General features: G+C 45.1%; 1 protein-coding gene across 18 annotated transcripts in view; it reads left to right on the top strand.

Moving 5' to 3' along the window:
• Positions 1-26,899, top strand: part of LOC147042419 (MAM domain-containing glycosylphosphatidylinositol anchor protein 2) — a 109,508-nt gene that overhangs the window by 52,582 nt on the left and 30,027 nt on the right. For 15 of the 18 annotated variants that reach the window (XR_015068837.1, XR_015068836.1, XR_015068835.1 and 12 more), the window contains 8 exons: positions 6,093-6,289; positions 6,890-7,025; positions 7,105-7,374; positions 10,650-10,741; positions 10,812-11,049; positions 17,739-18,032; positions 20,946-21,218; positions 24,609-24,757. Coding sequence is in view for 9 of the 18 variants with exons in the window: in XM_085937038.1 (XP_085793164.1) it covers positions 6,093-6,289; positions 6,890-7,025; positions 7,105-7,374; positions 10,650-10,741; positions 10,812-11,049; positions 17,739-18,032; positions 20,946-21,218; positions 24,609-24,757 (1,649 nt within the window). In the remaining 9 variants the exon portion in view is untranslated. The remainder of the gene's footprint in view (positions 1-6,092; positions 6,290-6,889; positions 7,026-7,104; positions 7,375-10,649; positions 10,742-10,811; positions 11,050-17,738; positions 18,033-20,945; positions 21,219-24,608; positions 24,758-26,899) is intronic. The other 3 variants (XM_085937042.1, XM_085937034.1, XM_085937036.1) reach the window with 1 other exon arrangement.

Here is a 26,899-nt window from a genome sequence, read left to right as displayed (position 1 = left end):
CTCTGCTAAAAGCCATCGTTTTTTTTTTTCCATCGATTTGCTCGGTTTCAAGTAGTTATGTTTTTTTTTTTTTTTTTTCCCCGCCAATTCCCAGCTAGTAAGCGAGTAAAAGATGTCAACAGGTCCGGTAGCGGTTTGGATTCGATGGTCTTAAAAGTCAACTTTTGCTACGCAGGTCTGTTTTGGGAATAGAGTCGGGCGGGGGGGGGTTTCACTTCCATCCCCCTTTCAGCTTGCTGGCAGTTTGAGGTCGCTCTAGAGACGAGTAAATACAAAGCAGAAAAGCCTTAATTGCACTCCCGACGGAGCACTGGCAGATTAATGCAACATACACCATAATGGAATCAGTCGGCATGTTGGAAAGGGAATTTGCTCGACGTGCAAAACGCAGCATGAATAAATGAAAGACATACAGTAGGGAATGGAAATGTACGGTGTCAAGTCAAATGTGCGCTGCCAGTTTTTGTTGTCATCTGAAAATACATTTCTAGTTTATGAGGTCAATTCAATATGTGGCCCCTGTACACGCTTGTACTTCATCCACTCAGAAGTACGACCGCTTCTCCCGAGCGACATTGTTTTTTTTTGCTCCCCCGGGGGATGACTGTAATTGATGGGCCTCGGCAGCACGTGCTATTTTTAGCCTCATTGCGTGTACGTTTGTTTATTTCCTTTTCTTTAATTAGCGCTAAAATTGCAGTTTTGTAGGCAGACGTCCCAACAACAACTTGATACACCAGCATGGTACCATTTTTTTTTTTTTATGGCATGTGGACAAAATTTCAAAACTCCTTCGTGACCATTTTTGCTTCCCCGAAAATAATACAGTGGAGACATTCCGTGACATGTTCATTTTAAGTTGAATCCCAGAGTGATCTTTTCAAATATTTGAAGAGTTTGCCGCCCCGCCCCACCTTAGAATCCTCGCTTTTGGTTTTGGCATAATCGCTCCGAAATTTTATTCATATATGCGGCTATTATTAGATCAAAGGCAGCTTCATAAAGGCGTGACTCACCATCAATAGAATCAAAGGACATTTGGACGGCGAGATGGATGGCAAATAGAGGCGCGATGACACGGGAAGCCATCATTTACGTTGATAACCCGAGCCGGCGGCCCACGGGAGCCCATGATTGCTCCGCCGCCAACTCCGCGCTAACACATTTAGTCCAACAGCGCATTTTCTACCTGCTGACACTTCTGTTGTTGGCGCTCCGTTGGGGACGGTCCTGAGCAAAGTTAATAAAACAAACCGGCCCCAACTCTTAAAACAGATCGATCCAGAGCTTATGGCACTCTTGTTTTTTTTCCTCTGCTTTTCCTACCAGGGGTTTGTTTCGCCCGTTTTCCTTTAATTTGGTCTGGCGTGCATTTTGCCGCAGCGGCTAATGTTTTGCTGATTGAAGAGGGCTTAAGAGTTGTGCAGACCCAGCGAGCTCATTTCAGGCTCAGGGAGCTCATTGACCACTATAGCTAAAAGAGATTTGCGGCGGCCGATGTGACTCCCCGACGGGGATTCGGTCAAAAATCAAACACCGAAGGACAGAGGGATGGTTCTGGAAGTTACTTTTGTCGGTGCGTTTAATCCACTTGATCTGTTTTATTGGCAGCGAAGGCTCGGAGAGGTTAGCGCACGACGGCTAAGTCGCGGCTGTCATATTTAGCGCAATGCCGCACAATTCCGACGTCTTAGTGGAAAACAATGTAAAGGCAAAGCGCTTTGTTTAGTCAAACAGAACTAATCCAAATGAGGAATGAATATGCTCAGTGCACACACGCTTAGTACTCAGGGGTTCTTAAACTGATGGTTTGGTCTGTTGAAGTTTTCCTGGCTTAACGCACAGTTTACATTTTTTATTATTTGTGAGTTTATACGAGTGTGTGATGTGAAGGTTGATTCCAAGGCCAAGGCCATTTTAAAGGGAATACCGCAAACAGATTCGCAGTGAATTAAATTTGAACATTAGCAAGCACAGTTTATTTTTTTTTAACACCACGTCTAGTGACTGATTTCATATTTTGTTTTCGTTGAAATGAATGCGAAGGACGAAAGGTTGACCATCCATCAACGTCGTCTTTTGAAATTGTTGACTATTGTCATCCCGCCAAAAAAAAGAACAAAAACAAATAGTGGTCTGCTTTTTATCTATGAACCACCAAGTCAAGATCATTATTATCTTTTTGGGTGACAGCAGCATTCATCTTATCCTCAGGTTACATGTCGTGGCAAAATAAAAGTAGAAAAACAAAACAAAAATTATCACCTGCGAAACTTGTCATAAGACCAAATTCATTTTATTAGTATTGTTTTTCATTTGTACTCACAGACTTTGAAGAATCCAAAATATCGGCTGCCCGTCATGTTCAAAAAGACTCACACACACACGCTAGGCCAAATAAAAGGAATGTGTCCACTGCTGTGTGTTTGCCTTCCATTAGTGGAGTTCACGAAGGAGCTCACCAAAGATGTCTATTCAGGCGTCGCTTTATCCACTTACAACGCTACAACTTCCTCTAAAGCTTGTCCAACGTTTACTACACGCATGTGTACTGCATTCGAGAGTTTGAGCATGTGGGCGGAATATGACAGTGACTTCCCATCAAATATTCAAACTTTGATTATAATTCAAGTTTTAAAATTCCACCCCCAAACTCAGTTTCACTTAAGACTGTAAGGATTTTAATATTTTTTCCAGACACGATCCTTTCCAAATTTTCAAACCTGTTGCAGGAATCAACATTTTTGACAGTCCCGCCAAGCCGCACCTTCCGAGTCTCCTGATTTATGCAGACGACGATGCTTGCAAAGCGTCTCTTAAGTGCTTTCGGATGTAAATGAGGGCAGCGTGATAAATGCGACGGCGTCCAGGAGTGATCGGAGCCTCATCGGGACGCGATTGCGCAATGGATCGCCGCATTGCACGTACATTATGGAAATGTTTGCTTAATGGAGGTAACGGCGCTTCACGACTGCCCATTAGTCTTTCGAGGACTTATCAGAGGATTGTCTCGACCTCACCTCCTCTTTTATAATTGACTGTGTTTGTGTCCGATATGCTAATGAGATTAACTCCCTCATTTGAATTTTTTTTTTTTCCCCCTTTGGGTTTTTGCCCTTCGTTTGTTCACATTTTGTTTGGCCTGAAATGACTCCAAAATACTTTCTGGTTGTTGCTACTTTTTCAATCGAAAGCTACTAAAAATATGGACATGAGACCTTGGCTGTATCTCTGGGTTTGTTTACTTGCATTGTGTCACATATGCTTTGTGTTGCTGCCATTGTGTTTTCTTGCGTGGATGCATTAGAGAGGAGATCAGGGGAGACAGATGCAAACCGAGTGGATGAACAGAAGATTCATTACGCCCAACACACACACACACACACACACACACACACACACACACACACACACACACACACACACACACACACACACACACACATTTGTGTAGCAGGTGAGGGCCTAATTATTCCCTCATCTCCGTCAATGGGAGGAAGAGAGGTTGACAAAGTCTGTTCCCACACACATATAAAGCTCACACAGTATTTCTCCATGGATAGCAAATATGTACACCCCCCCACCCCCCCTAAAAAATCAGTCGGGATAAGGCTCCAGCAGCATTTGCCTGATAACTAATTACAAGCTAGTCATGCTCACTATACTGCATCGTAACTTCGTTGCAAGTGAAGCAGTAATACTCATCCGTGTCGTTCCGAGCCATAAAGTCCGAACCAATTAAAAGCGCATAAAAACCTTGCCGCCTTTTGTTGGTCAACATAATCGATTTGATTATGCACGCTAATGGAATAAAGGCACATTTAGTGGACGGTCGCGAGACTGCTGATGTGCGGAATGGTGCTTAAAGTGGAGCAAATGCTACTTTGTTTGTAAAATGCCGCATTTGCACTTGTAATTGGAAATGTACTCAATTGAGACAGGAATTTACTATATGTGAAGGAGGCGCTCATTTTTATTGGACAGGTACTTACCGCTTATTTCTGTTGATGCGGCCGCCATATTTGAGAGCCCCGTCGTTCACGCGGACTGTTACAAAACACATCCATCGGGAGGAGCCGGTGATTGCCCAAATAGAGGTCAGCAGCGTTGGCGAGATGGAAAATTACCTGCTTGGATTCATGTCTTCCATCAGCATGCCAGGGGAAGTTATAGATCACTAATAGTGCTCATTAGCCTTTTGACCAGCATGGTCGTAATGCATCCAAGCTCCACACACACATACGCACACAGGTGGCCGCTGTATCACATTTCTGATTACAGCCATATGATTCTCTAAGCACCAGTCTGTCCGATGCCATTTGCCATCTTTTGTCATCTTTAGTCGGTCTGCGCTGCGCCTGAGCACGTCGTCTAGACTGGAGACGTATTCATTAAAGAGTAGCCGAAAGGACCGTTGAGCAGAGGGCACTCTTGCGTTAGCTTCCTATTTACAGTATCTGCAAAAAGTGTTTTGCTTGCATTGGTGCCAGAGGCTCAAGTCCGTTTATTGGCTCAGTCCTACTGTGAATTGAAACTTTTAGATGATAGTCATCAACATATCGACTGCATCTTCTCGAACGTACCGCCATATTTTGTCGATTATCGCCGTATTATGATATTGACCAATCTGTAGTGGAATGCTTACGATTTGTGTTCTTTATTCCGATCCATCGGATAAGACGAGACACAGGGATATCAAAGCTGAGGAAAAAGCGGGGGGAAATATTGTACGAGAGGAACACCCAAGAGGTTCCAAAGGAAGAAGTAAAAAGTTTCCTGTTGGCGTGGTGCTTATGTGCTAGTATACGCCGCACTTGAAAGGGATTTTTGATGTGATAATGAAGCGCCTTTCCTGAGTCCTTCATCCCAACCTGTCTATCTATTTGTCCGACAAATGTCTTCGTAGGCCCGTATCCCAAAATGAAAAACGTTTTTTTTTTCTTCTTCTTCTTCATAGGTACGTGAGTACCATTAAAAGCGACACGGACACCTTTGTCTTGTTCTCCAGAATTTCAGGCAGTCCAGGCGTGACTTTCATAGCTAATTGCGTTCAGGCAGCAGCATACTTCCATAGCGGTTCATGGGGGTGGAATTTTGTATGAAACTCATCAACTTTTTAATCCACCGCAAACATTTCCATATTTCAATATTTATCTCTCCCTCGCTCGCTCTCACTCTCTCCAAGCATCCACTTCATCTTTAGCCCTGGTTACTTTGCTGCGGGCCAACTGATAAACATACACATGAAAATAAGGAATAATATATTCTGCAACAATTCTTAATCGGTAGGTCGGGACACAAAGTTGGGTTGTTGACCTATTCTGGGGTAGCTAAAAAAATATTGCATTCAATTTGAAGCCATGCTCTGCCTACATTAGTCAAGTTAATTGCAAAAGTGTGTGTTTGTTGCAAATGGACTACAAGAAACAGACGGGCAAGTAGGCAGGCCAGGATCTCTGTAATTAATGGTTGTATTTACTTTAAAAGCCCCCCTGCCATTTACCCCCAGGACCCCCCCCCCCCTCTCTCCCAAAGGTAATTGTTCTTACCTGAGATGCCCTAATGGATCCCGGATGAAGTATTGACCACTGTTAGATTTTGATTAAGGAGCTGCAGGGGCAGAACACGTCTTTAATGAAACGCAGAAATCAGCATTCTTTGACGGAGGCATATGATGATAATAATAATAATAACAATAATAAAAAAATACATTTTATTTGTAAGGTGCCTTTCAAGGCACTCAAGGTCCCCGAACATACATGTTCATCCTCTCCCTTGTGTTGCCTCCCCCCTGCTTTTGGAAAAAGAAAGGTGGAGTTAAAAAGGGAAACAAGATGGGTTTCTTTGAAAAGGCGCAGATTAGCATGCTAAAGGACTTGATTCTACCGCCCAGTGAGGTGATTACCTTTTCAATCCATCAACCGAGAGTGCCTTTCTGAACTGGCTGACCATTCCGTATCAACATCAAACCGAGGAAATGCCCGTAAATTCACAAGTGGACTGGAGATGTTTTGTGTTGTCCGCTCAGAAAAGAATCTTGGATGATTTAGCAATCGGGATGTTTACAAAAATGTCCATTTTTTTGTTTCCAGACCTCGATGACCCGGTAGTGACGGTGCACCAGAGCATCGGGGAGGCAAAGGAGCAGTTCTACTATGAACGAACGGTTTTTCTACGCTGTGTGGCCAACTCCAACCCACCCGTTCGCTACAGCTGGCACCGCGGCCGAGAAGTGCTGACGCAGGGCTCGGACAAAGGCGTGGAGATTTACGAGCCCTTTTTCACGCAGGTAAGACAGACGCGGCACGCTGCAGAAAAGTCTTCAAATATTTGTAAGATGTTTTTTTTTTTTTTTTTTTTTAAATGTGCCTTTTGCAAAATGCAAATAGGTTACAATAAATTAAACACACACAATGATTTATCAAACCCGAGACGAATGGAAGAGTCAAGCTGCAACTGCCGTGCAGAAATAAAATGAGAGGCGACAAGGAGAACTGGCCTTTTCTTCTCTTGTAAACATTTTTGAAATGCCACAAATGAAAATCATGGCGACTCGCTCCCAAAGCATCGGAGTCGTTTGGATCAAAGGTTCACATCCTCATTGGAGATTTGCGGGCCAGGAAAGATCATGGCTGACTAGTTTCAGTGGAGAAGAACCCCTGCAGAGCCCATCAGCATTGCTGGAAAATAGCGGCAGGGCCCATTATTGACTCAAGAGTCATCTCGACGTCCGTATGGTGCCGCGTGACGCATACATTTGCCGCAGACTACTCAGAATATCCTTCCCCGCTTGAACATACATAAATATTCATCCATGTGATCTTTGTTGTTTGCACACGTGTCCTTGGCACACATTTGCATACCGCTGTGGTGGTTGTCGTCCGAGCTGCAGGGGGAAACGAAGATCTTGAAGCTGAAGAACCTGCGGCCGCAAGACTACGCCAACTACAGCTGCGTGGCCTCCGTCAGGAACGTGTGCGGCATTGCCGACCGCAGCGTCATCTTCCGCCTCACCAACAAGACAGGTACTGCCCGCCGCCGGTGGAAATGACGTCATCAATTCGCCGGCACGTTCAAACCACCTCGCTTTGCCGTGCTCGACAGCCTCGCCGTCCATCAAGCTGCTGGTGGAGGACCCCATCGTGGTGAATCCCGGGGACACGGTGTCGCTAGTGTGCATCACCACCGGCGGAGAGCCTCCGCCGCTGCTCACGTGGCTCAGCGCCAACGACAGCCTGCCACAAAGGAGCTTGGTGAAGGGCGACACGCTCACGCTGCCCGCCATCACCTCGGACGAAGCGGGCGTCTACAGTTGCCTGGCCAGCAACAATGTGGGCAACCCGGCTAAGAAATCCACCACCATAGTAGTACGAGGTAAGCGGAGAACATCCAATCGTTTTCAAAATCGGGCCTAAACGAATTGGAGCTCTTCCCAGCAACAAGATCTGTAAGATGATTGTGTGTCATATTGGACCGGCGACTTAAAAGACTCCCCGAGGTCCATCAAGCTGAGTTTTAATTATTGAAATCCCCGGAAAAACAACAACACTCTGAGAAAACTCTCTTTGCTTTGCCGCTTTCCCAAATCCGAGTTGAGCAGATTGGCTGACTTTCATGTTCCTGAACTTGTGCTTTTCCCTGCCGAGAACGCCGCTTTCATCAGCGAGATTACTTGGTGGGGTCGCCTCGGTGCTAAACTAAGCCCGAGCGCGGAAGGCGTTTTATTTATGCAGCCGTAAAGTCTCTGGCATGAAAATCATATCATACACCAATCACGTCTGATAGTGCCCCCCGACAGATAACCCCACCACTGTATTGTGCTGCTCGCCGTATCACTGACGACTTTAGAGGCCGCCAGCTTATTTGTATTAGACACAAGATGTCAGGCGTCACTGCGGGCAATCGCTGCGGTAAATATTCATTCCAGTCTTATCGATGTGCTGCTGCACACCGTTGAACTCGCCTATCGTATTTTCTCCTTCTTAAATTTAGCCACTCGGCCGGTCGCTAAATTAGGTACACTTTGTGCAATCTATAGAGGACAAAGAACGTGTTGAGCCGCGTATTTTAAAAGAAGAAAAATAACACGGGTTAACATGTTTCGCATTTCATGCCTTGTAATTTGAACCACACAAATCTGCGTGTATGCGGGGCTTTATTGAAAAACAAGAAACGCAATTTCCTTGTGCATCTTAATAGCTATTTAACCTTTCCGACTACTGGACATATTTTACTTCATTCGCCGTGGTGCATTCGAGGGTGAAACGCTCCGTATTGGCTTCATTATATATTTGGTTTCCATGCAAATATGTCACGTGCACAATGACAAATAGCTCCACGCGTGTGCGTACACACACACACACACACTGTGGTATCTGGGAAATGGAAATTCTCAAGTAAAATTGCCTTGAAAAGAAACACGAGCACTAAATTACATTCTGACAGGAACAAACCTTCAGTGATAAATTGCTCGACCTCAGTTTAGCGAGTATCCAAAAATTTCTCCGGACTGACTTTTTATTGTTTATATACAAATGGAGACGGTTTCGAGATGCGGTTTCATGCCAGCGCCATTCGTTTTCAGCGTGTGGAGTGTTGAAACACCACATCAAAGCCAAACTGTAAGCATAGCAGATTATAGCAGATTAGCGTTACATTCCGATAAGCGCAATTTAATTGGTTGCTCTGTGAAGTTGATGACATGGTGGCAACGTTGGTGAGGAGGGGGGGTTAATATGTTTTTTGTGATGTGTCCATGCGCCACGTGCACACGGCCGTAGTGTGAAAATATATTCCTTCAGTAGATACCTGCTTTCCCGATCAAGCCCACCAGTTGCCACGGTAACCAAATCAGACAATCGGATTCAATTCCTGGTCCTGAGGATGTTCTCATGAAAGCATCTCACAGATTGCTAAACTGGTCATGGGGAAAAAAAAAAGAAATCGCAGTATGTCTCTGTGATGGAAATTGCAAAACGGACCCAGTCAGCAAGCGGGATCTGACGCCAGCTAGCCTGCTGGGAAGGCTAAGGCCCTGGAAGGCTGCGTGGCTGGTGGGACAGTATGGCTACCATCTGCTCATGTGTTTGTGTGTGCACGCGCACATCGAGGGCTTCTCAAGGACGGGGGGAAATGGGCGTAACACGCTGAGAAGCTTCAGGGCGACCCTCTGTATGCAAAGTATTCAAATAAATGTGACAGAGCTCCATGATGCTTTTTGACACATTCAAACGCACACACACACTATGTTGTTTGCAAACAAGCTGTAGCCGACGGAATGCAAAAGGTTTGAGCCGCTTGGCGTGACATTTGTTTTTGTTTGGGAGAGGAGGGGCGGGGCGAGATTTTTTTTTGTCCACACGAGTTCGTCATGCTCACATTTTGCACTGTAGTATTTGCAAGTTTGAACGCGTGTGGCTTTAAAAGGGTTTGGTGTCCGCGTTGACACAAAGGGGTCAGCCTGAAACTCGAAAGCCACGATTGCGACTTTCATCCCGCCGTTAGTGGCCTTGGCTTTCCGAAGCGTCGGTGTGCGTGAGGAGGGCGATAATAGCGAGATGAAAGGCGGGCGGGCGCACCTGGCCGATGCCTGTCGACCCAGTTTGGGGTTTAACCTTGAGGAAGGAGGTGAGAGGAACTTCCATCTGGCATGTGAAGAGACCAGTCCGGTCTGGCATGCTGATACCTCAGCCCGGCTGTGAAGACGGACTGACGGCAATGAGTGAGAAAATGAGTCGGAGGGAAAAATGATTCATCCTGTTTGCACAAAAAAACGGACGAATTCATTAGAGCCAGTGGAGGGAAAAACACATCGCAACGTCCTCCCTCATTTGCATGTGTACACATCAGCCGTGCTATTGTGTAGCTGTGCGTGTGCGCCGTCACAAGACATTCCCCCAGCGGCGCCGTTGTGTTTCAGCCGTGTGACATGTGCTGCCGTTTCCACCCCTTCTTCCTGTGTGATCATTTGACACTCCCCATTACTCCCACAAGCAGACACGGGAAAAACACGCAAGCTCACTGTGGGGACTATTGGCGACAGAAGCGGGATCTCAAAATAGACCCACCGTGACTCACCGGCACAATTAGTGTTCCTGTCGAACCTGACACAAGGTTGCCCAACTATGTGGCGCCTTGTGCGTTCTTAAGCTCCTTATGGTGCACAGAAGCATGCTTGGCGACAGAGATGAGATCCACCGCTCGTCGTCATGAAGCTAGCGTCTTTAGTGCCGATTAATTAGGTAGATTATCACATGTGGTGTCCTGTGTGTGTTCTCAGGTCCTCAACTCGTAATGAGGCACACAAGCTTTTTTCGTGACAGAAGTGGGATCTCAAAATGGACGTCATCGTCTGTTCATTGACAACATTGGAATCGTTGGAGCTATAATGGGCAAAAAATAGAATGCGCAAATATGGATGAATAAAAAATGGAATAGCTTAAACTAGCTTTGTGTTTAATCGTTGTGGTTTAAAGTCTCAGTTTAAGATTATCTTAGTTGAGTTTGTCCAATGTGTGTGCATTGAGGAAAAAAAGACGTTTTGGAAAATTGTACTACAATCGTCATTCATCTCTGCAGCAAATGGGAAAGTTCTGTTTTCCACCACAGTCCTCATTAAAGATTCATGTTTTTTGTTTTTTTTCTCCTAGCGTTGAAAAAGGGTCGCTTCTGGATCACTCCCGACCCGTACCACAATGACGACAACATCCAGATTGGTCGGGAAGTCAAGATCTCTTGTCAGGTGAGATAATGAAAGACATAAGTGGTCAAGAGAAAAATGGTTATTTAAAGTCCAAATTGTGTTGTCGCAGGTGGAGGCGACGCCCCCGGAGGAGCTCACGTTCAGCTGGCTGAAGAACGGCCGTGCCCTCCGTAGTTCGGAGCGCATGGTCATCACGCAGACGGACACGGACATCTCGCCCGGCACCACCAACCTTGACATCATCGACCTCAAGTTCACCGACTTTGGCACCTACACATGCGTGGCGGCGCTGAAGGGCGGCGGCATTCCCGAGATCAGCATCGATGTCAACATCTCCTCCACTACTGGTGAGCCTCAGACACCGCCGTAAAAGCCCCTCCGATTCCTACTCACTCCTGAAATACACTTGTAGTACTTAGCCCTAGAGTGACTAGCGAGCAATCGACACCCATTGTGCTGCTCCTTCTGCTGTGTTTACCTTAGCCACCAGAGGACAGTATCATACATATAGACCTCTAATCAGATATAATTTGATTTGATTGGAAAAGAGCCAGTCCATAAGTGATGATGCACATTACAGTGTACAAAGAGGAGCAGATGCTCGGAGAACATGCTAATGCGGCTAAGTGGTCGTGTGAATTGGCTTCATTTTGCATTTCTAGGCTATTTCATCCAACTTTTATTCATGGAGTGTCCACTAAATGACGCGACAGCGTGATGCGACTCATCCAAGCAATGTTTGATAATGAATGACTATGACATAGAGAAATAATCTTTGATTGTCATTTCATTCTGTTCACTAATAAATGGTCTGCGGTATAGTTTCAGTCAGTTAAAAATAGCATTTGGAAAATAATTTTAAGTGGGCGTCAATTCCTCACTTTTCACGGCAGGGCTTGGCCATTATTCTTATCCGGAGGTTTACTTTCCCTCCCATATTCCTTCTCACGGAGAAGGGAGAGTCATAATGTTCTCATTTTTTGTCAAAAAAAAACCCCCAATCAATACTTTCAAGTTATTCCATCTAGCTCACTGAACCTCCATTGTCCTCGCATCTGATTGGATGCTTTCACCCGCTGGCTCCGACACTACCGCCTTGCCTGACTAACTTTGTACTCATGTCAATGGCAACGCATTGATCCACTTTGTATCACAACATCCCGACGCCATTTCTTTTCAGCATAACGACTTTATTCCGCACAAAGATGGCAGGCTGCGAGAAAACAAATAATCAGCTGTCAACCGTCTTTGTCGTCTTTTGTGTTAGTTTTTAGCATCAGTCAATCACTTCTCAAAGGGAATTGCGTTGGAACAAAAGACACGGCGATGATTCGCCGCTCACCTCCTGCAGGCTTTGCGTTGCTGATGTTGGAAATAGCATCATTAGCATTAGCACTTGTAAAGGGGACTGGAGCATTTGCGTAATGTTATTCATTTCGAGATGCTTAGATGACTAAACAGATTGCGGAAGGAATCAAATCTGGCGGCTTTGTGCTCCTTTAAAGAAAGGAGCAGGATCGAGCCTTGAACTCAATTACTTGCCATGTTCTTTACTAAGTTGCTGCACATTTATTCAGTAACCTCATGCTATAAAACTTTGCCCAGAGGTAAGTCGAGTTAGCGTTTGCATTTGTATGACATGGAAGACATCTGTTTGACTTTTTCCCCTTCATATTTGCAGCGAATACTGAAAAGAAAACATTAAGTCAGTTTGAATGTCTTTGCTGCAGAAATGGAGAAAAGTGCTAAAAAGTCTTTGTGGTCTTGAAGCTACTTAGAAAAATGATACCGTCATCATATTGTTTGAAAGTCAAGCCTCAAATCATAAAGATTTTAGCCTATGCAGTGCTAATAAGGATAGAAGGTCTGCTTTTTACATTCATGTGGCATTGCCGTATGCCTTCTTTTTTTTTTTACGCTGAACAAACACAATGCCACTTCTCGGGCGCACCTCACCGCCGACATGAAAGCGGCACGCCGACCTTGGCAGCATAATTATTCTTAGATAATCCTTTGATAATCCCTGCGCTCCAAAACAGCGAGATCAATTGTACCTGCCAAGAAGAAGAAGAAGTTTGCTCATTATCTTTTAAGTAGTGCAGTCTGCGGGCTGCAAATAATGACTGAGAGTGTTGTCGTCAAGCAAAATGAAAAGCTTACTTTGTGCGGAGGTTTAGCATCGGGATGCGCGCCATTCCAAAGGAACCTACTCCACCTACAGTATTTGCTTAGTCTTTGTTGGGGGGGTTCCTGAACCTTTTGATGGCATCAAGGTTAGTAAAAATTAATAGCAACGCAAACTGCAAACAAATGTTCATTAATAAAATAAAATAAATATGTGAATGCTTTGGAAAAAAAAAACTAATTGGATCTACAATTATAGCATAAACGACCTTCGTTTTTATCTTTGTTAATTAACATACGTAAACTTTCCGGGTTTATTTGAAATGTATTGATTTTACTATTATTGCACAGAAGAAGGAAGTTCAGTTAATTTTATCACGCGATATATAATGTGACCTTCTTACACGCATCAAAACGCGCCACAAAATAGGAACTAATTCTAAAACTAATACAGATAAAAAAAACACACTCCAAAAACAAGTATGGAATTTAAAATGCAAAAACCCTAACCCTGCTGATTGCCTGGAAGGTGCCACATTTTGTGTACCCCAAACGCCTTTTCTCCCGCAGCGGGAAAGCCCAAAACGCAATTAGGCTTCTTAATAAAAGCAATTAAAGAAGATTACGCTGCAGGTCTGTCTGGGATGGGGGGGGGGGGGGGGGTGTCTTGCAGCTCTGGTTTACACATTCCAAAAGCTGGAAATGTTTCTTATCAAGTTTTTTTGATTCACGCAGATTGCTTTCATAACTTTCTTGCGCTAATATTTGCAAGCGTGACACACTCATTAAAAGTGCTCTTCCCGCTCTTCGACCGCCAGCTAATGCTTATTTATAAGCGGGAACGAGGACACGGACCTCCCCGCTGGATGCTGTCAGGATTAGAGGGACTGCTGAAAAGGATTTACAAGTTCCACTGTTTAAAAAAAAAAAAAAAAAAGATCCTGTAAAGTTTTCACTGGAAGCAGCTAATTAATCCTCTCATTAGCTCTCGTGTATGGATTATTGTTCAATTACTCTCCATTTTATGAAATATTGTTTGTCTGTGAGCAGGACATAGCTCGGGGATAAAACCCTTTTAATGACGTCTCAAGTTGTTAACGGCGGATTCTTGACATATTAACACGCAATCAGAACTCCGGATTCCGACAATGCTGGAAAACCATATTTCCATTCATAATAGTCTCAAACAGGAAAAATGCAGCAATGGTGATTAGCTGAGTCTGTTCATTCAAATTAGCATAGTAGATCTGTAGCTGTTGCAAGTCTGACGGATGATCGCAAAGTACTTAAGAGGACTCCAAAGTCACCTCTGCCGAAAAAATCGCCCCTTTAGCATCTTACGTGCACCTTAACGCTCTGGCATCATCCACTCTGGCTCTAAATCATGAGAGTCGCTAAAAGTTAGCATTCCAGCGAAACCATATTTGGTGGCAGAAGACGGGACTCAAAATGTATTTTATGACCTTATTAAAGATGGCGTCGCAGTAATTAAAGACGATTAGCATTCTTGATAAACCATATTTGGCAACGTACTCTGAGCTGCGGTCACTCCACAATATTAGCTACAGTCGTCAGGTTTTGATTTAGCAATTCAGATTTGATGCCCATCACACCACCAGTCGCATGATAGCAGGAAATTAATACCAATCAAAAGCGGAAGAGTGCTTTTGCAATCATCCCTGCTCCAATTTTCATTGCCTTCTATTCCTGTTATTGTTTGCGGACAAGATTGGCACCTGGTGATGTCTTTGCTGTTGTCGTCTCATCAGCTAAAAATAATCTTTCCTGCTGTTTGAGGGTTGGTAAAATATGGCATGCGGGCTAAATTTGGTCCACTCCTTTCTGTAGTCTGGCCCACCAAGTAGTGACATCAAAGATGCTGCAAGAAATACATTCTTTTTTTTTTAATCTATTCAATTCATTAAATGTAAATGTGCTGGAAATATCAAACGAATGTGACTGTTGAAACTTGCATATAGTAGTTGCGACTTTGAGGCCACGCAGACTCCCGTGGTTTCGTCGAAGGTGCCGAGCATCTGTGCCTCACAGGCACACACACTGTCCCAGGAAATCTTACCATGTGACGTGATGCCTTATGTCGGACACACGTGTGACAACCAGACAGCGTTGTTCCTCACCCAGAGAGTCGTTTTTGCGCTGCAACCACCTGCAGTTGTACGTCGCGGAGGCGGCTGTACGCAGGCTCTTCTGGGAAATCACCCGCCTCTCCTGCTGGGGGAAAGCTGACAGGAAAACATGAATAAGAAACGGGCTTCCTTCCCTCGTTAACCGCTGTCGATAGCCCCTCAGCAATGCGGCTCGCCTTCCAGATAAGACGCGGAAAAAACAAAAACAAAGGAAGTCAGATGTCGCATTCAAGCTTGATGGTTGCATTCTTATAACTTAAAAATGTCCCGTTATTCATTTATGGGAAGACATTTATGAACTAGTTTGCCACCCTAAACGCGCCGCTGCGTAATTCTCGATCGGAATTAGAAGGCGACGACTTGGCTGCTTCGATGGGCTGCCGTAAGATGTGAAATAAACAAAAGCTGCGACATCTGTACGTCTGTATCGCTGTCACTTTGGAACCTTGTGAACAGCAAGCTGACAATGTTGCTTGTCTCTCAACAATAAAGGCGGCAGCTAGCTTGCCGCCTCATCGGGCTGATGTTGCACATCAAATAAATAGAAGTCAGCGCCTTAATACATGCGTGTAACTACAACAATAACGGTTTCTCGTGAGCACGATAATGTCGGGCTTCTTCTCAAGAAGCAACGACACCGTCGCCTCAAGTGCATGCTGGAAACATGTGAAATGAACCTGTATGCCTTCTCATCACATGCGGCGTGCCGAGCATAGAGCTGAAGCGCACTGTTGCCATGGAGACACCGGAGTGATGTCACAGACCAAATAAATGGAGCGACAGGATGACAGGATACGTGTGGTGCTCAAAATGGCTCTGATCACTTTTGCGTATTGTTTCCAGGCTACATAATGCAGACTCGGAGGAAACGTGCTGCTTGAGTTTGCCGTAATTTTCTCGCTAATCTGTGCTGAGAGGCCTGGTGTAATGATGGCCACCTGTCTGGTCTCTTGCCACTAATAGCTACAACGGGTTCGGGAGTCTAACTGTTCACCCATTGGCTGCTGGGAAATGTGGACGACGTGTTCTAACGTGTGTCAGATTGAAATGGCTTTGTCAACAGCAGGGCTTCGTCTATTGGGTTAGGTGTTGTGTATTTGTCTGGATGGATGGATGGATGGATAGATTTTCCAGCTGCTGACATTACTGAGAGTTTTAGTGCATCACTCCATTGTTTTTCCAACACGCTTGGCTCAGGTCCAATGTTGACGGAGCGAGTGTCAGCACGCCGACCAACACCACAAGGCAGCCAGCCAGATTTTTGTCATTCTGTGCTTGGACGCCACAGATCGCTCAGCTTTCCAGAGCAGTCCGCAGGTGGCCGGACGCCATGGCGCCAAATGAATGCTCGTACTAATCCGCCTCGCTGCGGGGTATTGGCGTATGACTTTTTTTTTTTTCTCTCTTTTTTCACTTGTCGCAACGACGCTCGCAGCAAAGTGTCGACACAAAGTGGCTGAAATGAGTTCCCTCCGGCGGCTGGATTTGAATTTTCAGATTTTTATTGCCGGCAGTGGCTCACTTATAATCATTGCTTTGACCCCCTTGTTGCCGTGGCGACTGCTTACATACAGCATATTTGCCTTTTTCCCGGCGTCTTCCAAATGTCACCGGTATTCGTCATTCCCTCGCCAGTCACCCTCAGGCGCGTTGCTCAAAATGAAGATTAAAATTACCATCAGCACTGCAGCGGCTGTTGGTGTTTTAATTGCAGGATTGGACAGCCGGCAGCACAGTGGACTAGTGATTAGCATGTCTGGCTCACCATTTGTTTGGAAGCAAATGTGATGTACCTTGATTCTCTTGCCCAAAGTCAGCTCAGATAGGCTGAAGCTTAGCCCTGACCCTAATGAGGACAAAAATGGAGTAATGGATTGGGCAGCTCTCCGAGATTACATCCACAGACGAGACTCTAGTTTACCCCCCCCTCCCCCCCCAAACGGATTGCTGTCCATTTCATCACATCGTAGCGTTCAACGCCAGCTCAACCGCCATCCAGCCACTCGCGCTCTTTGGGCAGTGATGGCAGCCATCCGAGAATCATCGGGAACGACGTGTGACACTGTTTCATCAGCGTCGAGGACATTTTCACTCCTTCTCTGACTGGCTGGCGGTAAACTATTTTGGGAGGCGCATTTGTAAAATAGGCTTGGAGTCTGCTTGATGGTTTGAAGTAGGGAAAAGCACACATCCACACAGATGAACACACATGTATACACACGTGCACATACACACAGCACTCCAGGAGCCAATGCTATTTGCCAGGTTTGCTAATTAAACAAATTAATTTGGCCGGGCATGTGTAATGAGGAAGCAGACCCAAATTCAACCTGCAGCCTTCCTTTTCAGACACACACACACACACACACACACACACACACACACACACACACACACACACACACACACACGCGCAAACATGTTATGAATTATTATTCAACAGCAAGAGATGTTTCAGTTTATTACTTGCAAGAAAGGTCATTCTGCAAGTGTGCTTTTGGTACTTAAATTTCTGTGGGTTTATGCATTGAGTGGTAACTTCTGCTTTGCTGTTTGTGTTGTTGGATGCTAAGCTAACTTTGGGAATTTAAATGAGCGTGGCTGGTTCTTATTGGTTTGTCAGCTCTTCATCGCATTGTTTTGATTTGCTTCTGTCCTCACTCGCTGCCTAACCCCCTTCCCCTCATTCGACCGTCAACCTGTACCAAGCTCGCTGACTTTCTAGAGCCCCATATCAGTCCCTCCTCTGTTTTTTTCTTTCTTAGTTCCCCCCAACCTGACAGTCCCCCGGGGCAAGTCCCCCCTGGTGGCCCGCGAGGGCGACACGGTGGAGCTGGAGTGCCTTGTTTCAGGGAAGCCCAAGCCCATCATCCTGTGGTCGCGGGCCGACAAGGAGGCGCCCATGCCGGACGGCAGCATGCAGATGGAAAGCTACGACGGGGCGTTGCGCATCGTCAACGTGACGCGGGAGATGACCGGATCGTACCGATGTCAGACCAGCCAGTACAACGGCTTCAATGTCAAACCCCGTGAGGCCGTGGTGGAGCTCATCGTCCAATGTGAGTGCGATATTCTGCTTTATACTCTGCGAACGTATATAAAACGCACCAAACTCGATAGGGTGTGCGAGGCGTTCAAGAGGCGACATCCAACGATTTGGAAATTTGGAATTAGCATACGGCTAATTTATTCCCCAACAGTTTTCATTTGCTATTCATGTATGGAGATTTGGATGAAATATTTTCCAAAGATGAACGTCCAGGGATTCAAAGCAGCGGCTGGAAAAAGAAAAATAAGAACGGGAGATGACGATGGGGAGTAAATGAAAGGTTAGCGTTAGCATTTAAAATACAATAATAAGTGTACACCATTAACACAGTGCCATTGGTTTTCTACGTAGTCACCTTGCGGGATTAATATTTATCATCTGTGGATGCAATTTTTATTTTTTTTTATAATCACGCCGTTGTGCCAGAAAATATTAAAGGTCAGCATCCAGCACAAAGTACAACAAAATAGATTTGGGCTCCGAAGAGTGATGGATAAAGTCATGAATTCCTCATCTAAAGTGTCAAATGAGTTTGCGCTACCCGAGCCCATCATGTAAAATGTTAAGCAGCCGAGTCGTAAGAAAAAATATGCGAAATTTAGCGTGGTGATTTGCAGAGCAGCGGGAAGCTGAGGAGAATTACAGCATGCGTAGCATTTGTCTGAGGGCGCCGTAATTAGAGCGAAGGAAACGGCTAAATAAAAATTCGGAGCCCGTGAGCTTTTTGCACAACACTTCCTGGGCTTTTATGATGTTGTTTTCTCTCAGCGTTATTGCTGTCACGCGGGTACGGAGCACTCACAAATGAAAATGCGACTAAGGTAATATGAACGAGTACACACAGGAAAAAAAAAAGTAACCATATCAATGAGTCTGAAGTAAAAAAAAGATGCTCATTCATGGGAGCTCCACACGCTTCAAAATGATGACTTTGTATTGAAATAAAGTGCGGTGATTCTTGATGCGAGCACGCCGCTTTGATCTGCTGACCTTCTTCAAAGCGCCGCACCTAATCAACGGCGTCATTAATCAATCATCCCGCCATCTGCAGCCCAGGCAGCCTTAATGGCCGCCATCAAAGCCAGAGCCGGAGCTGATGCGCGGCTCACTTTGAGCGTGAAACCAAGACGAGGAAATTTGCTTTATCTCATCAATCCAGCCTCGCTTCTGTACTCCCCTTTCCATATACCCGAGCCCCACTTCTTCATTTTCTTCTGCGCATGCCAATTATTTCCCTCGCCTCGGTTTTCCAAGTTAATCAAGACGCCGAGGTACGGTCCCTAAAAGAGCATTAGGGACGCTAGCTAGTCAACAGCTTTGATATGTAAAGAAATATAGATATATAATTTTAAAGCTTCTTCCATCTTGTGTGGACGACAAGCAGCCTTAAGAAAAAAGAAAAAAACAGAGAGAGGGAGAAAGATGTCCGCCGTTAGCTAATAGAATTGCAAAAATCCCGAGCTGTGACGCCCCTAATGTTCTTAGGCAAACCGGCTTGGCACGGTCCACGGGAAGAAGAGGAGAAAGCCCGAGCTATCGAGTGTTCTCCTGTCCTAAATACCGGCGCTCCACTTCCCAGCCTTGCCCAGATGCACAAGAATTCTCTTTATCCCGGCCTTCCATCTGTTTCCCGTCACAGCGGGACTGAGCGGCTTCGCTGTCTGTGGCAAAAAAAAAAAGTCTTCCCAACAACAAACAAACACTACCTGAGTATTAACTTTGGAGTAAAACCATATTTGGAGTCTTAGAAAAGCGAGTTTGCTTCACAGTGTTGGAGACGATTGACTGACGTGATGTCAGAGCATAACGTAATTAACTGCGTATTTTACGTTGTCTTTGTAATTACCCAGCTAGAGTCCGGCCAAACCCACTCTAATTGATTCCTATGGGAGTGATTAGCCTTTAGCATATTAGCATCGGACTAACACCTCACTTGCCTATTAAGACGATTATCTCCGCTTAGGGAAAGTCCTCATACAACCAAGCTAAACGAGTCAGCTTACACTCATCCTCATTCTGTTCAACACCGTTCACAGCGATGGAATTCAAATTTTGAATCGCAGAAAAACTCGTGGCTCGTGAAAACTAGTTGCCGAACCTCCTTCTAGTAGATGAATACGAACTGGGGGGGTAAGCATGTGTTACGTAAGTTCCCAATATTAAATATGTTCTTCAATCCCCTGGAGGCGACGTCCAATCATGATTAGCATTCCACTTGACCCGCAGATGGCATCTTTAGCAACAATTAGCATTCCAGTTGAACTGATAGAAGCGGGGGCTCAAAATGGTAAGAGTCCTTTTGTGCAGTCTGTCGCGTTTACGTAAGAAGTGCAGCCTCGGACCTTGTCGTCATCGCGCGGCCTTCTGTGGCAAAGCAAAACGCACTTAGTGCAATTTGGTTCGGTGTCACTCAGCTTTGAAGCTATGACTCACCACCAAAACCTCCAGAACAATGACGATTGTGCTGGGTCGTACACCACTGACAAATGTTTGGCTCCGCCCCTGACAATAAATGTTTTAATATAAAATGTATTTAGGGAGATTTGCTTTAAATAAGAATTAAAATGTCGTTAATATACACATCCAGTGAGGAAGGCACGGTAATTACATGGCAATATTAATAAAGCCTATTCCTCACAATTTCAATCAGGAAATCAGCCATGTGTGCCGTCTTATTTTGAACCTGACATCCCTGCGACGGGAAATATGCAAATTGCAGGCAATTACGAGGCGACGGAAACTTCCGTTTTTCCCCAGCCCGATTGTAACTTTTGTCATGAGACAGGAAATAATTTAGAAGCCTGCGAATGAAGCTTATACGTGTAATTAATGGAATGACATTTTTAGTTCATAGGATTAAAATGTCTCTTTTTGGTTTGTGAAGATGACTTGCGGTTACACGGCGATTTTTTTTGTCCAACAGACCCCCCAACGGTGGAGCCGGTCCACACGGAGCTACGGCAGGGCCTGGGCCGACCAGTGGTCATGACGTGCCGGGTGTTGCGGGCGCACCCATCGCGCGTGTTGCGCTTCGAGTGGCTGCTGTCCAACCGGCTTCTGCACGCCGGCCCCTTCGACACGCAGCGGGACGACACGGAATACACCATCCGCAACCTAAACCGCGACGGCTGGGGCGAGTACACCTGTAAAGTCATCAACGAGGCCGGCGCCGGAAAATGCACCTTCCACGTCACAGGTGAGCTGTCCGCTTCTGGCATTTCAACAAATTCCACAAAACCAAATCAATTGCAGAGTTTGTGTTAAATCCATCAACAACATTTTGCGAGTGTATACATCCATCTCTTCAACACGCTCACCGTCTGTGCTTGTAATTATCGTGGCGGCTGCAAATTTTTTATAGACAGCCCAAATTGTCTAGTCTCGCACAAAACGCTCATCCGCCGCCGTCGTCTGGCCCGAAGATTGACAATTCAATTAAAAGAGGCGCCAAGGAAAGGGAAAAGAAAAGTCCATCCGAATAGGAGGTGTCGCTCACGTCGTAGCGACCGCTGTCTGTTTATTTTTTTTAACTTGCTTGGAGAACTGTACGTGTCCATCTTCTCGGCTACAGCTGACGCCATCAAATTGATTTAGAGAAGGCTTTCAATCACGCAAGTCTTCTATTTGTGTCATGAATGAAACCACGGACACGTTCAATACTATTCTCCAGGATACGGATATCTCCTTGATTTCAATTTTTTGTCACTACGAGAGACACAAAATGGCGGAAAAATATCGACTTTTACACGCCGTATGAAAAGACTCGCGTCTACCTCTGGAGGGGTTAATTTACCGGGTCGGTCTGGTGCTTCCAATGACTTTCTTCCATACCCGTTTAGCGGCGTTTCTAATTGCAAAGCCTCCCCTTCGCGTGTGACAGAAATGTCGGTGAGGCAGGTACATCCGAGGCGTCCCGTCCCCCGCAGCCAATTGTGTTTTCCGCCTTCTGTCGCTCACCCTCCTTCGCTTTTATCCCGCATCCCTCCCTCCCTCGCTCTCCCGCCCAGCGTTCCACATTCCCGCCATCTGGACTCGCCGCTTGCCAAAGGTAGGGAAGGGCCAACGGGAAGGCACTCTCAGTCGGGAGGGAAAAAAAAAATCCCACTCAGAGTGTCCCCCGATGTCATCCGTGAAATGTGCCGTGACACGTTCCCTTAACTCTTTTTCTTTGGAAGATTTATGTCGCAGATGTGGCAGTGTGGGATCAAAATTGTTCTCGTGGCTGACATACAAGCGTGAAATGATGAGGCCGTTCATGAAATATTTGTTTTGCCTTTTAAAAAAAAAAATAAGGATTATATTTTTGCGTTGGATTTTTTTTGTCCAATATTGCACCCATATGATAAAACAGACTTTTTTTTCCCTCATGTTATTTTCTTATTAAATTTTCATTCAAAACTTGTTTTTCATTTTCCATTGAACTCTATTTTCTCATAAACATTCCGACTTTATAAATGTCAGACTTAATTTCATATATTCCAGCTTCTTGTGATCGAGATCGTTGCGGCGCATCGCTTCTGCATCCACTGAGCAACGTTTACCTCTTTTTTTATTGCCAACTGAACAAATACAAGGAATTAGAGGGAAAAAGAGCCGGAGGATAACGCCCGGGTTTTGTTCTCTGGTGCGTTTTACGAGTCACCTCGTGAAATTAATCCTTCATAATAATGCGCTTGTATGCTCGCGGGTTTTTATTGTTGTCGTAAAAAAAAAAAAAAAAAAAAGTGATGCAAGATTCGTCTACCAGCCGCATAGTCTCTTAAGTCAAACTCACAGGTACTTTGTTTGAATTCCATCTGTTTCGACGGCAAAACTTGATCTCCACATCAAAGATGGAATATGTCTCTTTTCAGCTCCAAGCTTCTAACATACAAGTCATCGTTTTTGTCGTTTCGCCGCAATTCTTCATGTATCTTAGATGCGCGATGTCGGTTGGAAGTCGGCATTATCATATACCCCCATTCTGTCATTTTTTTTTTTTTTTGGGCTTCTTCAAAAAGCAGTAAAACTCTTAGCGGAACTCCAGAGACGCTTCTCAGTACCCTCCCCCCCCCGCCCCCTTATGAATTGTAGTTGCTTTTAAAGATGCAATAGGGATCAGCAGCTTTAATATGTGCCTTAAAATAGCAGACGCAGAAAGATTTTGTCTTTTTTGCTCCCACCGGGGCTTCTCACCTTTAGCGAAACTGCTAACTGATGTTCTATCAACCCCTTCACTTATTGTGACGTCACAGACTTATCCTAATATCGCCGGGTTTTGAAATTAGAGGATGCAACAGTCGTTTGGTTTTCCAATGTGGTTGCTATTTCATTGACGATATTAAGAACTCGCGCAGTCATTACTCTCCTTCTGTTATCTTTCAGTGAAGTTTTTACAAGAGGAGAAGCCCGAGAGCAGGCTGGCTTTTACACCAGTCTAGCGGGAAACCATCTGTAGCCGCATTAAATCAATACGCATGATCAGCAATTTGGAAGCATCCTCACTTTGGGTTCACTCGAGGTGTCGGGGAAGAGTTGAGGAGAAGTGATTCAGCTTGACTCAAATTGGATTCCGTCGAGCAATTAGCGCGGTAACTTTTCTTTTCGGTGCTGGCAAGTGGCGCTCACTACCCAAAAAAAAAAAAAAAAACACTCATCACAGCACCTCTAGGTAGACGAGGGGAGGTTCATGAAACCAAAAGCACAAGATAGTCTGCAAACAAGGTCAACGTGGCGCCCGAAGGGTTCCACTGAGCCCCTCTTCTGAGTCATGGCGTCGGTTCTGCTGTTCTAAACAGGATTTGGGAAGAGATCAGTTAAGCCGCATGTACTTTTATCTTTGATGTCTCCCACCCAGGGTTGTGTTTCAAGGCGGGCTAAGACGGTTAGCTCGTACGCCGTAATCACAGAGGTGAGGCTATTTGGCGTCACTATATTTATGCTATCAAAATAGGAAGTTGGCTTGATTGGTCGCAAAAACATTCTGTTAAAAAAAAAAATCATACCAATACACAGTAAAAATGATTGGCATAAAAGTCAGCGTATAAACAGTCGACAAAATGGAGGTGGACGAACTTTACAAGGTCACATCGTGTGCTTAAGCTGGAAGAATGCGACCGCTCATCATCGGTAAATCCTCAATTCCGACAAAGCAAAGGAAGGAGTTGAGGTTTGTTTAAAAAAAAAAAAAAAACGGGGGGATTTGGACACTTTTGGATGTTGCTGGAGTCGATGTTCCGCTATGTGATATGCGCTTTGATTGCGTGCCATGAAAGCAAAGTGTGTCAGAAGATACACGCTGTAAAGATAAATCTTTAATGATCCTTGTTGGGGGGGGGGAATTTGGGTCACGACAGTAGCAAAAGAGATATGATATAGCTGCGATAGAAATAGAACAAACATAACATGGCGGAGATAAGAGCCACTGTACATCTTTGTCATGCTAATTCCAGCACTGCACTTGAAAGAATTTGGGTCGTGTTTACAAATTCGCGCAGCACATCGCCCATTAACAATGTCACTACGCAAAATTTTGCGCGCTTCGACTTTCATCACATCTTGTCCAAATTATTCACTGTCAACATTTCTTTGTGTTGATCACGGACAGGCAAGGCCTACGCTCCCGAGTTCTATTACGACACGTACAGCCCGCTGTGGCAGAACCGGCCCAGGATCTACGACTTCAAGCTACAGTGGACGCAGATGAATCCCAACGCCGTGGACCGCATCGTGGCCTACAGACTCGGTTTCAGACAGGTAGAGACTATTTTTTTCTCACTTCATTCAATTAGGTTGGGGTTTTATTATTTCCGGAGCTTTCCAAACTGGGAATAATCCGATAATCTCAGATGCTAGTTATTGGTCTGCCTTTTCTCAGTTCTGTACAGAAGTGTGAGTTGTTGTTTTTTGCCACGGGGAGAAGGTGGGGGTGGACTTGGTTTTCTCCCCAAAGTTTGCACGCCTGAGCTGGCTCGTCATATTTGCCTTGACGCAGACGAACGAATTTTTACACCTCAATTCAGTCTCTCGCCACCGTATTTGAGGATGGGAGTGAGTCTCTGCGGGTGGCAGCGAATCACTAAGAAGCTGTCAGATGCAGTCAAGTATGATTCCTTTGGCTTTTTTTTTTTGTTTTTTTTTTTAAGGAATTGTTCCCAAAATCGTTTGAAGCGCACTCAAAGCAGGAAGAGGAAAGAGACCTGGCGGAGAAGACTGCAAACTGCTCTCTGATGGATGACTCGCTTAGAGTTGCAGTTTTTCAGGGGGGGGGGGGGGGGGGGTCTTGCATTAAATCCCGAACTGGCAAACATAAACATGAGCAATAGCTTTCCCAAGCTAGTGTCTTGGTGTTGAAGGTTGGTGGAGGAAGGCTCGCTTGATTTTCCCGCAAGTTGGCAACTTTTCACGTGTCTTTGTCGCGCTCGTGCTTTTTCTTTCTAGCCAACCCGGCAGGCGACACGCCAGCTTCGGATAAAACCTTACGCCTGCCGGCCGCATTAATACGACGGATTTACAGGTTAGCATCAATGTGAGCCGACATCCGAGCGCCAGTTCAGATAAAAAGGTTTCCACGCTAAAAGGGGGGACGGACGCTGTGTCGCGCGTTTTCAGCAAACATTTCCAAGTCTGTGTTTGTGTCGTCACGCTTTTTGTTCACCGTCAGCTCTCTCTTGAAAATTGCTAAGAAAATGATTTCACGCTTTCTCAAAGCCACTCACCACTGGTTTTGTCTGAGAAGTCGCCAGGCTCGACGCTTCCTTAAGCCGGTTCCGCTCACAGCTGCTCTCCGCCTTTTGCTAGCACGCGCGTTAATTCAGAAAATCTCATTAACATTTCAATTTTAGTTTTTTTTTGCATTCAAAGAGAACATCCCCAGTCCATTTAGTTCAGCCCAGAATTGGTGTTTGGAGCCAATGAATTCATTTCCACCTTATTCTCTTTGCATGTCGGGAGAGTCGACGGTGTGGCCATTATTTGCCTCCTGCCAGGCAAATCGTCCACCTTCTCTTTCTTGAGATAGGAGATTATTTGCTGTGGGCAAACTTTTTAGGCGGCAATTTAGCAAAACAAAGCCGTTTTTTTTATACGGGCAAGGATTTAATCTTGGTGTTGTTTTTAAACTAATAATTGTTCTTACTTGCTGAGAGACATTGTTGTTGAAACAATTGCCAAACAAAACAGGCAAAGAAATTTCATTTCTCATAATGGCGCTCATCATTTCCTTGGCCTTTTTTTTCTTTCTCTCTTTTGTATTGAATTGTTTTGTGATGTCTCTCGTGGCTTCAGAAGAGAGCTGCTGAGAGACAGTTTGGCTCAAGGCGGAAATGCAAGTCTGAAAAGGCAAACTCTGGAATAAATTACAAACACATACTGTAGCGAGACACCTGTCAAATAGGTAACGCCCGGTCTCATTTGAAAATATTCCCCGGGAGCTGGAATTTGTTCCCACAAACAAATTTGGCAGGTGGCATCATGTGTCCCAAATTGATCTGTCAGCCCTGTTTGTGCACGTCGATCAATACCAGCTACACTAATTACGTGTCGGCAATCAACAGCGAACGGACGACCGCTGTCACATTACAATGCTTGTGTTTTCCCACCGCTTGCTTATTACTGCCATCAATTCTGCTGGTTTCCGGCATAAAAAAAAGAAATTCTCGCACAGCCCAACCACAATCAGATGACACTAAATCAATAGTTTGTCCAGAATGAGCGGTAATGGAGTGTGAACGAAAACCTTCATTGAGTCCGGGTGCCATTGATTCAGTGATCATTAATGTATCAAAACATATAAAAATGCACAAAAAAAAAAAGGTTGGGCTGTTTTTTGGGTTTTTTTCTCAATTGCCCCGAGGTATGACAACTTTTAGATTCGATGGGTGTTTTCATCCAATGTTC

This window comes from Syngnathus leptorhynchus, chromosome 18 (genome assembly GCF_054491065.1).
Source record: "Syngnathus leptorhynchus isolate UIUO chromosome 18, UIUO_Slep, whole genome shotgun sequence".
Lineage (NCBI taxonomy): Eukaryota > Metazoa > Chordata > Actinopteri > Syngnathiformes > Syngnathidae > Syngnathus > Syngnathus leptorhynchus.
The sequence above is the reverse complement of the archived record's forward strand: the minus strand, read 5'-3'. Positions and strand labels throughout refer to the sequence as shown.